Source organism: Acipenser ruthenus, chromosome 29 (genome assembly GCF_902713425.1).
Source record: "Acipenser ruthenus chromosome 29, fAciRut3.2 maternal haplotype, whole genome shotgun sequence".
NCBI lineage: Eukaryota > Metazoa > Chordata > Actinopteri > Acipenseriformes > Acipenseridae > Acipenser > Acipenser ruthenus.
The window spans coordinates 16,585,138-16,597,092 of record NC_081217.1 but is presented as its reverse complement, the minus strand read 5'-3'; the positions used below and the strand labels follow the sequence as shown (position 1 = coordinate 16,597,092).

General features: G+C 44.5%; 1 protein-coding gene across 1 annotated transcript; it reads left to right on the top strand.

The window, feature by feature from the left end:
• The first annotated feature begins 13 nt into the window (after positions 1–13).
• LOC131702078 (serine--tRNA ligase, cytoplasmic-like) lies at positions 14–9,290 on the top strand. Its single transcript, XM_059003764.1, has 11 exons — positions 14–294; positions 1,722–1,792; positions 3,197–3,277; positions 3,812–3,970; positions 4,058–4,201; positions 4,935–5,090; positions 5,935–6,156; positions 7,618–7,747; positions 7,854–8,011; positions 8,452–8,581; positions 8,855–9,290. Exons 1-11 carry the CDS (start codon positions 159–161, stop codon positions 9,016–9,018), a joined length of 1,551 nt encoding a protein of 516 aa, XP_058859747.1. The 5' UTR covers positions 14–158; the 3' UTR covers positions 9,019–9,290.
• The last annotated feature ends 2,665 nt before the right edge of the window (positions 9,291–11,955 follow it).

Genomic DNA, 11,955 nt, shown 5'->3' with positions numbered 1-11,955 from the left:
ATATTGGAGCCCTTTTGCGCATGCTGCATTTCTTAGTCTCTAGTATCTCTCCTGGGTTTGTCGCGCGATACCTCTGTGTAACTTGGGTGTGTGTGGTTTTAAATATATTTCTATTTTACATGAATATCTCTGCTGTTTAATCAAACAAGAGAACGAAGATGGTGTTGGATTTGGATCTGTTTCGCACAGATAAAGGCGGAGACCCGGAGAGAGTGAGGGAAACGCAGGCGAAGAGATTTAAAGATGTCACTCTGGTGGACAGACTTGTGGAAGCGGACGGCGAGTGGAGGAAATGTGAGCATCGCTATTCACTTGTATCCGTATAGTGCATGCATGTTACGATTCATCCCAAGCTAGAATCTCGCTTTCTGTCGTGGCTGTATAACAAGTACCTGCATCGGCACTGTTTACTGCATTCTGAAAGAACTGCTTGCTACATACTGTCCCGTCTGTCTCCATGAGTAACGTGTCGTCATCCTTCCTGCTAAATTCGGAGCATGTCATCTACATAATGCTATTTTTGTATCTCCAATATATTATATTTTAATATTTAAAATACACAAAAAAATACATTACAAATATTTTGATTAGTAACATTTCCGATTTTGTTGTTCTACTTTTTGACTCCTGTATACGATTAGGAAGACTACTGTGATACAACCTTCAACACAATGCATAGTCATTTTGACAGCTGTTGTCGGCTGTTGAGAACACGCTCTATTAGTTGTTGTTGTGATCACTTCAATTGTTAACCTGAAATACTACCTGATACTTTTAATGTGACTCATAAACATAATTATATACGATGCAGAATTACCGGTAGGACACTATGTGGCAAGCTCATTATTTAGCAGGAAGTAGTTTTACCACGTTCTGATTCTCATTGATTCACGTCGAGTCTGATGCAATCCGGCTGCAATGTGCTGGCGAGAAGAAAAGCAGGAATCCGTGTCTCTGCAGCAATGCAGGGTGTAGACACGAGGAAATCCACGGGGCAGACTGGGTGTATCGTCCTGCATCATCATTGCCCTATGCAATTAGAATCTAGTTTTACAAGGAATAATAACAATGCTGTTATTGTATCACTTACAAATAAAGACCCCTATATCTTATTGATCACATTGGTGCATCATTTTATATGCACACCGTATGTGCATGGATAGGTGGGTAGGTAGGTGGTCAGTCCTTTTTGTAAAAACCACAGTGGGCTGCTGTCACTTGAACCTTTTTGTCTGGAAGACAAACACACCAGGGATTTGTTATTCTACCCAGCAATGAAATGAATTGAATGGGCGGTGCTTCACCAGGGATGAGAGCTCCAGACTGGTGTGCAATGCTGCAGCACGCAGGTAGCTTGGAGTGCAGAGGTTCTGAACTCCTGGGCTGGAATGTGATTCCCTTAGTGTCTGCTCTTTAAGGTTAATCTTCCTTTAACACGATTATAAACCCTGACACTAACCCTCTTCTTCGCAAACACTCCTCCACAGTCTTGTTTCTATGTGTGTGTGGTTTGGTATCAATCGAGGGATGGCAAAAAGACTGCCATTGCAATTTGATCCATTTCTGGTTTTGCTGAGTTTAATATGACACACCTGAGCTTGTTACCTGTATACTGGGTGTGATCAGGCTTGTGGTAGAACGTGGGATGGGTGAACCTGCTATGGAATAGGAGTCTTGTGTCCACCCTGGGGTCTGAATGGATGTTTTTTTTTGCTTTGCAGGCAGGTTCCGCGCGGACAACCTCAACAAAATGAAGAACCTCTGCAGCAAGACGATAGGAGAGAAAATGAAGGTGAGAGGGGCAGGCAGGCAGGCAGGCGTGTGGAAATAAGAACATAAGAAAGTTTACAAACGAGAGGAGGCCATTCAGCCCATCTTACTTGTTTGGTTGTTAGTAGCTTATTGATCCCAGAATCTCATCAAGCAGCTTCTTGAAGGATCCCAGGGTGTCAGCTTCCAGACCCTCACAATTCTCTGTGTAAAAAAGTGCCTCCTATTTTCTGTTGTGAATGCCCTTTTATCTAATCTCCATTTGTGACCCCTGGTCCTTGTTTCTTTTTTCAGGTCAAAAAAGTCCCCTGGGTCGACATTGTCTATACCTTTTAGGATTTTGAATGCTTGAGTCAGATTACCGCGTAGTCTTCTTTGTTCAAGACTGAATAGATTCAATTCTTTTAGCCTGTCTGCATACGACATGCCTTTTAAACCCGGGATAATTCTGGTTGGTCTTCTTTGCACTCTTTCTAGAGCAGCAATATCCTTTGTAACGAGGTAACCAGAACTGAACACAATATTCTAGGTGAGGTCTTACTAATGCATTGTAAAGTTTTAACATTACTTCCCTTGATTTAAATTCAACACTTCTCACAATATATGCTGCTCAGTAGTGCCTGAAAGGGGGTGCTGCTTGAATGGGGTGATTTGGTCATTGAGTGGGGATCCAAGGAGCAGCTACTGTAACTGATCTCTTTCGGGTCATTCAGGCTCAAGCGGACCAAATCCTAGGCAGGTGTTTACTCAGGTTGTAGTTGATGCTCCTGATTCATAAACCTCATATGCTGGAGAAACGGATTCCAGGGCAGGTGTGGTGTGTGCATGCAGAAGAGGAGCTGTGTAAACTCAGGCAGGTGTGGTGTGTGCATGCAGAAGAGGAGCTGTGTAAACTCAGGCAGGTGTGGTGTGTGCAGAGATGAGCTGTGTAAACTCAGGCAGGTGTGGTGTGTGCAGAGATGAGCTGTGTAAACTCAGGCAGGTGTGTGTGCATGCAGAAGAGGAGCTGTGTAAACTCAGGCAGGTGTGGTGTGTGCATGCAGAAAAGGAGCTATGTAAACTCATGTCTCCCACATGCAGCAACGTGTGAGATAAAACAATGACCTGACCAAGTAACATTGGCACCAGTTTATAACTTCTTTGAAGGGATCTCGAGCAAACAAAAAATCTGAAAGGAAAGGCGAGGAGCAATGTGGTCCGGAATGACCTGTGAGCATTTCACTGACACTAAAGCAACCCTTGGGGAAATATGTGTATATGTTAATATAAGTTACATTTAGTTCCGCATGGCTGCTTATTGGTTCAGTGTCTTTGATCAGAGCAGATGGGTGTAAATGCAGATTTACTGACAGCCAGACCGCTTTCCTGGATACAGTTCTAACCCTTGGATACTGTACTGATCACTGTGTCTTTGTTTCTCTTGAAGAAAAAGGAGCCTGTAGGTGATGATGACACGGTTCCAGACAGCGCTCAGAACCTGGATGAGCTGACAGCAGAGCTTCTCTCTGTAAGTCTTCAGCAGCAGCAGCTAGAGCTCTGAGACAGGATACATGTTTCAATAACTAGCAGAAAACATTAGCATTGTAATGTCGTGCATCCTATTTTAAATGGTATATATCATAGGGCTATGTTTATATGGCACTACTATCCTTAAAGCTGCAACATTTAAGAAATACAGTGCCTCTGCCACTGACTCTTTGTGTGACCCTGAGCATGTCACTTAACCTCCTCTTGCTCCGTCTTTCAGGTGAGACGTAATTGTAAGTGACTCTGCAGCTGATGCATAGTTCACACACCCTAGTCTCTGTAAGTCGCCTTGGATAAAGGCGTCTGCTAAATAAACAAATAATAATAGTAATTCATGGTAACTTTGTGAAAAGCCACTATAGGAGTAGAGGCACCATTATTGAATGTATTGCTGTTATTATATTGGAATCGATAGCCCTGTTTTTGGAATCTCGGTCTCTATCTATCTATTTAATTGAGGTCTTTTCATTGAAAGAGCTCCTCGTTTGAATGGCTGTTTCTCTTACTGCTGCAGGGTTTAACAGTGATGCAGATTAAGAGAATCCGCGTGCTGGTGGACGAGGCCATAGTGAAGGGGGATGCTGAGAGGCTGAGACTGGAAGCAGCGCGCTTCGAATACCTGCGAGAGATCGGAAACCTGCTTCACCCGTCCGTGCCCATCAGCAACGACGAGGTGCGGCGAAAACAAACAAGCGCGCTCCCTTACAAAAAAAATCAAAACCGCGGCTCAGTAAAGGAAAGCCAGTGTCTGTTTTAACAGGACGCTGATAACAAGGTGGAGAGGACCTGGGGAGACTGCTCGCTTCAGAAGAAGTACTCTCACGTGGACCTGGTGGTGATGGTGGATGGGTACGAAGGGGAGAAGGGAGCTGTGGTGGCAGGCAGCCGGGGCTACTTCCTAAAGGTGAGCCTCAAAAAACCTTCAGTGCCTTAGTATAGAATCACTTGTACAAGATCACCACAGTATTGTTGAAGCCGTCAGTGACGTTCTACTTCCCATAGTGTTACTGTGATGAGTTTCACAGGTTTGTCCTAGCTTGGTGTAAATGCTGTTACTCGCATGTGTGTGCCCTTAGAAAAGTTTACCACGCTATCTGCAGTTTTCCACCATGTTCTTCCCATTTCCATTGGTTTACCCTGGTTTGCCATGTTTATTAATATGCTTTACCATACCTCGCTATTCTTTACAGTGCTTTACCATGCTTTCGCTGTGCTTTATTACACTTCGCTGCAATGCTTTTACTGTGGGGAACGTTTATAAGGGCTACTGCAGTGTATTACCACTTTTAAGATTTTATAATCAGTTCAAGGTAGGAATCAATAGTAACTTCTCTAAGAGAAGCACAGTACAGTCTGTATGTACTTCTGTTTCGGCCTCCAGTAATTTTATGCCAGTGCAAACAGGTTTGAGTCCATTCTCAGAGTGGTGTGGCTGTGCTATGGTATGCGCTTCACAGCGTAAGGGGCTGTCTGCTGTAGTGCCGTTTGCTTCTAGACACAGTTCTGATGCAGAATGTTGTGTTAGTCTGTAACTGTGATGCAGTGGAAGTGTTGTTTCCATCTTCCCTATACAGGTGTATTCTGTACAGTATTTTTTTGTGGAAATCTAATCCATATGTTTTGTTGTGTTTCTACAGGGCCCACTGGTTTTCTTGGAGCAGGCGTTGATCAATTACGCCCTGCGGCTGCTGGCAGTGAAAGGCTACACCCCACTGTACACGCCCTTCTTCATGAGGAAAGAGGTGATGCAGGAGGTGGCACAGCTCAGCCAGTTTGATGAGGAACTCTACAAGGTAACACCTGACACTTACCCAATGCACCTATCTGTGTCTCAAAAGAAATCCATTTGGGACCACTGGGCTCTCGCTTATACCCCTTTCACACACAAATGCTGCTACTGAGCCGTCTCTTTAAAACACCCATTCACACAGCACAGAATTGCACAATCTGTGCCGGTATAATACCATCGTGACCCTGTCACACAGCCAAAGGGATCATGTGAGTACAACTTCCAAACCTGTCAGTCAACAGATCGCTTTCATGGCAACGGAAACAAAATAAATAAATAAATAAATAAATAGGCAGAATAACGTGGGTAAGCTTTTTTATATATATTTTTAACAGCCTGGTGTGTCTGTTGCTTGCTTTGATTTTCCTCTGCATTCTGGAAGTCCCTGATCACATTAACTGATTTGCGCAGGGTCTGTGCTCCCAAATTCTACTGCACAGTTCAAATTGCTGCATCTGTTTATAGCTGCCACTCCTAGAATTGTAAAGTTAACAATTCCTTAACTTATTCCAGACTCCAATTACTACCTCATTCTTGATCAGCCATTGTATTTGAAACAAATGAAAGCGTGAACACCGACGACAAAAATACCCAACACATCCGGTATACAGTCACGTGGGATGTGACTTTAAATCCACACCCGCTATAGCGATTCAGTGCTGGCATAGCCTTTCACACACACTACAGCAGCTGATCAGTGGAAACGCCTCTTATAAAGCATATTCATCTTCATTAATATGCTTTACCATACCTCTCTGTTCTTTACAATGCTTTACCATGCTTTTACTGTGCCTTGGTCCACTTTGCTGTGGTTTTACTATGGGGAAACGCCTTGTCTGCCCTTGCAGGTGATCGGGAAGGGCAGTGAGAAGTCTGACGACAGCACGGTTGATGAGAAGTACCTGATCGCCACCTCGGAGCAGCCGATCGCAGCCTTCCTCCGAGACGAGTGGCTGAACCCCGAGGACCTTCCCATCAAGTACGCCGGCATCTCCACCTGCTTCCGGCAGGAGGTGGGCTCCCACGGCCGGGACACCAGGGGCATCTTCAGGGTGCACCAGTTTGAGAAGGTGAGATTGAGTGCAGGGCTCTTGGACTCCAGAGCTGCTCTCCCTGAGGGATGTTATTGAGGCGAGCAGGTGCAAGGAGTTTGATTTTACACTCTCATCACAGCAGGAGTAAGCCACAGCCAAGCCTCGAGGTTTACTGATACTAGTTGTTCATGCTGGCTTCTTATCATTTCAGCAGTATGCGTAATTGAAGGTAGTTCTGAAACCCAGGACAGGGTGCAGCAGGGCTAGTGTGAGTTTCAAGTCATGATCCTTTGGCATTTCATGCCGAAATTGTACTGAATTCTAATAATAATTTTAATGAAAAATACATTACTTTGATTCTACAGTAAAGAGGATAGGCTCACTGGTGCTACTGCTGTTAATGGAGGGGGTATTCGGTAGGTGCAGGCTGCTATTGGTTTATAACTAATTGTGATATGATGCAGTCCATATAAAATCAAGCAAAGTAAAGCAAGTAACGGTCTGGGAAATAAAACTTCCATTGCGTCGTGGTTTGAGCCATTCTGTGTGTTTTATTTTTATTTTTTTTTGGTTGTAGTAAATTGGACACCCCTGAGCTTTCAGTGGTGTAGCTGTAGAGAGGAAAGGCACAGTTGGCCCATGTTCCACCCCCGGGCCTGGCTGTATAGAATGGGTTCTGATGCGTGTTCCACCCCCGGGCCTGGCTGTATAGAATGGGTTCTGATGCGTGTTCCACCCCCGGGCCTGGCTGTATAGAATGGGTTCTGATGCGTGTTCCATCCCCGGGCCTGGCTGTATAGAATGGGTTCTGATGCGTGTTCCACCCCCGGGCCTGGCTGTATAGAATGGGTTCTGATGCGTGTTCCACCCCCGGGCCTGGCTGTGTAGAATGGGTTCTGATGCTTGTTTCATTCCCGGGCCTGGCTGTATAGAATGGGTTCTGATGCGTGTTCCACCCCCGGGCCTGGCTGTATAGAATGGGTTCTGATGCGTGTTCCACCCCCGGGCCTGGCTGTATAGAATGGGTTCTGATGCGTGTTCCACCCCCGGGCCTGGCTGTATAGAATGGGTTCTGATGCGTGTTCCACCCCCGGGCCTGGCTGTATAGAATGGGTTCTGATGCTTGTTCCACCCCCGGGCCTGGCTGTGTAGAATGGGTTCTGATGCTTGTTTCATTCCCGGGCCTGGCTGTATAGAATGGGTTCTGATGCGTGTTCCACCCCCGGGCCTGGCTGTATAGAATGGGTTCTGATGCGTGTTCCACCCCCGGGCCTGGCTGTATAGAATGGGTTCTGATGCGTGTTCCACCCCCGGGCCTGGCTGTATAGAATGGGTTCTGATGCGTGTTCCACCCCCGGGCCTGGCTGTATAGAATGGGTTCTGATGCGTGTTCCACCCCCGGGCCTGGCTGTATAGAATGGGTTCTGATGCGTGTTCCACCCCCGGGCCTGGCTGTGTAGAATGGGTTCCGATGCTTTCCCCTTCCCTCCTCTTCAGATCGAGCAGTTCATATATGCCTCCCCTCACGATAACAAGTCCTGGGAGCTGATGGATGAGATGATTGGCACGGCTGAGGAGTTCTACCAGACGCTAGGCATTCCGTACCGCATTGTCAACATCGTCTCAGGTAGGTATGCGTGAAGGCTGAGCTTGTACCGATAGTGTTTCTTATTCATTTTTTGAATCCGTGGTCAAACCTCAAGGCATTCTTATCCGGTTTGGTGCTTTTTCAGGTGCCCTGAATCACGCTGCCAGTAAGAAGCTGGACCTGGAGGCCTGGTTCCCGGGTTCGAGTGCGTTCCGTGAGCTGGTGTCGTGTTCGAACTGCACGGACTACCAGGCTCGCAGACTACGGATCCGCTATGGGCAGACCAAGAAGATGATGGACAAGGTAAAGGGGGTAGAGAGAGTGCGCTGCTTTCCAGCTCATCTCAGACCTTCTGTTTCTGTGTGCATCTGGTTTAACCACAGATGTTTTCACTGGAAGTCTTTTTCAGCGTCCCAGACTACATCTTTTTGACCTGGTTTAGTAGCCGTTTCCCCCTCCAGGCTTTCTCTAGCTACTGCAGCCCGTGGAGCACACGCTGTGCATTCGGATCACTCCATAGGGATTTGGGGAACTTAACCCAAATTCTCTGCTTTCTATGTCATACTTTACTTTCATCCACCCATAAAGTTCTGCAACAATTTTCCCCAAAGATGAACAAGATTGTCAGCATTGTATTGCAAACAGATCTTAGTGACTCTCTTGAAGTCCTCTATTGTAATCATGCATCCTCACAATCCACACTGAAGAAAAGTGTTTAAAGCTGTGCGTTTTCTTTCCTGCAGGCTGAGTTTGTGCACATGTTGAATGCCACCATGTGTGCCACCACCCGTGTTATCTGTGCCATCCTGGAGAACTATCAGACTGAGGAGGGTGTCATTGTACCGGAGAAACTCAGAGACTTCATGCCACCTGGTAAATGGGGATCTCTTCAAACTGCACTGAACACTGCAGGCCAGCATATAGCTGTGCTTACAGTATGATTACAGGGGGTCTGCACACTGAACACTGCAGTCCAGCGATATTATGGAAATATATTTTTTGACAAATGTTTCAACGAGAAGTCTTTATCAAGAGCTAACGTGGATTTTACTGTAACACAGGTAGACAGCTTGTGAAAGCCAGGGTCCCCCTTTTTAAACTGGCCGGCGTCTCTCTCTCTCTCTGTCTGTCTGTCTTTGCATGCAGGAATGAACGAGATCATCCGGTTTGTGAAGCCTGCCCCGATCGACCAGGAGATGTCGAAGAAGCAGAAGAAACAGCAGGATGGGGGCAAGAAGAAAGGAGGAGCCGGGGGCGTGGAGCCCACGCTGCAGAACCAAGTGGAGAACATGTCTGTCAACGAGGCCTGAGAACTGGCGTGAAAGCACTGCTCCATCAGAACCGGGTGTAAAATAATACATCCATCAGTCGATCTGTTACACACGCACACACTTCAATTGCAGGCTGGTCGCTGTTTGTTAAATAAGATAAGAGAACATTGTAGTAACTGCTAGTCTTTCATTTGTGCCTGTTGGAATCAGCTGCTCATTATACAAGGTGATCAGATATACAAGTCACAAGGCTCTTTCTGTAGTGTTGGTCTTCAGTACAATAAAGGAAGTGACTGTAATAAAACTAAAAAGGGTTGTGCATGTTGTGATTCGTTTATTTCACGAAAACAGGAGTGAACTAACAACTGTCTTTAGTCTCATAGACACCTTTCACAGCACTCCTGTCAGTCAGTGTGATCGGCTTCTGACCGCAGGTTTACAGGGCGTGAGCAGGATATCTGTTTATCAAACCCTTTTAACAAATGCATTTACTTTGGGAAAGTGAAGCCGTCTGGGGCTAGTTGTAAACAGGGTGACGTTTTTTTTCTTTGAAATGGTCCATTTTAATTTTCTCTTAATGAAATTCTGAAAACGCCACCAGATGGCGCCGTAGTGTTTGTTTTGTGGTTTGCTTGGTGACAAACATTACAATATTACTTTTTCACAGGAAAATACGAACGCGTTTTCTACTGATGATCCGCGACACCGTGAAAGCACCCGGGGGTTGGTTTTACAAGCTTTTGCTCCACTGTGGAGGACTTATTTTATACTAGTTTAAAAAATGAATATGGATTTTTATTCCTTTAAGCCAAAAAATGGGGAGCTAATTTTACACTGGAACAAAATCTGAGTAAACCTGGGCGCTGCTTTATTAGAGCCACATCTTAAATGAAAGTGAGATCTTCCCATGGCTACGGCCTGTATTGGTTTATTTCATTTCTATTTACACCACTACCAAGGAAATATTCATTACTGACACTGCTGCTGTGCAAATGGTAATAAGATTATTCTTTTAATACACAACGGTTGTGAATGTGCTGTATTATCTGTTGCTATTTACACCACTGCTCCTAACACGTCCCGATGTTATTTCATTGTATTACGCAAACCCTGTCCACAAAGCTGCTTAATCTCTATAAACAGTTACTGGGGTTCACTCGATTGATCTAAACGGTGGTATTAACAGCGCCACGGTTCATGTTGGATGAACATCAAACATCCAGCGTGCAGGTTTGTCTAGTTATTGGTGTGTATGAAAAATCAAACGCCTAGGTTTGTCTCCAGTGTATTTCCGTGTGTGAAAAATCTAAAAATTAAACTCATATAATATATTTCATATATCAATGATTGTATATATATATATATATATTTTTTTTTAAAAGCCTTGAATTTAATAGAAATGGGCCACACATCAAAATAGTTTATACTGGCTGATTTATAAAAAGAAAGCAGTGTCGTCTAATCATTTAAAATGAGTAACTTGATTTTGATATCTTGGTGCTATACTACATCAGGAAAACCCTTGCACAAGCAGCTGGGGATTGTAAAGCATGTACTGGGCATAGCGGGGATTGTAAAACCTGTACTGGGCATAGCGGGGATTGTAAAACCTGTACTGGGCATAGCGGGGATTGTAAAACCTGTACTGGGCATAGCGGGGATTGTAAAACCTGTACTGGGCATAGCGGGGATTGTAAAACCTGTACTGGGCATAGCGGGGATTGTAAAGCATGTACTGGGCATAGCGGGGATTGTAAAACCTGTACTGGGCATAGCGGGGATTGTAAAACCTGTACTGGGCATAGCTGGGATTGTAAAACCTGTACTGGGCATAGCGGGGATTGTAAAACCTGTACTGGGCATAGCTGGGATTGTAAAACCTGTACTGGGCATAGCTGGGATTATGGCAGGATTTAGGAGCCTGTCTTTGGGCCACCGTTTAGCCAGTTTTACCGGAGATTTAACTTAATTTAATTACAATCTCTGGATCTAGTATAACAATACGAGCCGTCCCTGTCATTTGCTGCCAGACGCTACCTTTACGCGCTACGTATTCCGCGCACACACACTCCCTAATCATTCTCGTGACCTGTTTATTTAAGCATTGCACAGGGTGTTAATAATCCACACAGGGGCTACAGGGTTAAACCTTTCATTGATCTCTTACCCTCTGCTATTTACACAGCATTTGTCTTGGCACGGCACAACAGAGCGCAAGAATAGGGTGTAAAAATGTATAGACGAGTCCAGTTTGAAGCATGAAATAAACGCGACTCGCAGTTCGTTCATATTTAAACAAACAAACAAACAAACAAACACACATTTGAATGTTTATTTTGTAATACTACTAGTATAGGCTAATAATAAATGATGCAATCAACACGATTACCATGTATTACAAGTTATTACCATGATTTATGAAAAGGTTTGAATACACCACACCACAAAAATAAGTTCTAATTGTATTGACTCGATGTTTATTTTTTTTATTAAATACTATAATCACAATAGGCTACTGCTTATATAAAAACATCCATATTGGGGATAAATGTGCCAATTACAAAGATGTCATTGTAGCGCTCAACAGTGCAAGAGAAATCGATTTCCTCCTAATTATCTCCTGTTATTTTACGCAGACCACACTGTATTGCTCGAGGTGGAAGCATTTAAACTAAAGACAACATGAAACGTTGATTCCGACCATAGGCTACATACATCAGTACATGTTACGCCACTGAAAAATAAAGCGTCAAACTAATTTATGGATTGTGAATGGGACAACGGGACTGTGAAATACAACTTTGAAGTCGTTTCAAATATTGACATATGCAGATGCATGGTGCTAGCATGAACATGACAAAAACACAAAATACGTTCGTGGGAGTTCGGTTCTCATGAATAAGTTAAACATTACCCTACAAACAAACGACGGACAGACTTTGCAAAGAAAGAGAAAAGCGCACACAATACACGCAA

Bases quoted from the DNA above. Each gene is read 5' to 3' on its own strand.
- LOC131702078 (XM_059003764.1), top strand. From the start codon at position 159: ATGGTGTTGGATTTGGATCTGTTTCGCACAGATAAAGGCGGAGACCCG. The intron at 4,202-4,934 runs GTGAGCCTCAAA...GTGTTTCTACAG, and splicing joins GCCGGGGCTACTTCCTAAAG to GGCCCACTGGTTTTCTTGGA. The intron at 6,157-7,617 runs GTGAGATTGAGT...CCTCCTCTTCAG, and splicing joins GGGTGCACCAGTTTGAGAAG to ATCGAGCAGTTCATATATGC.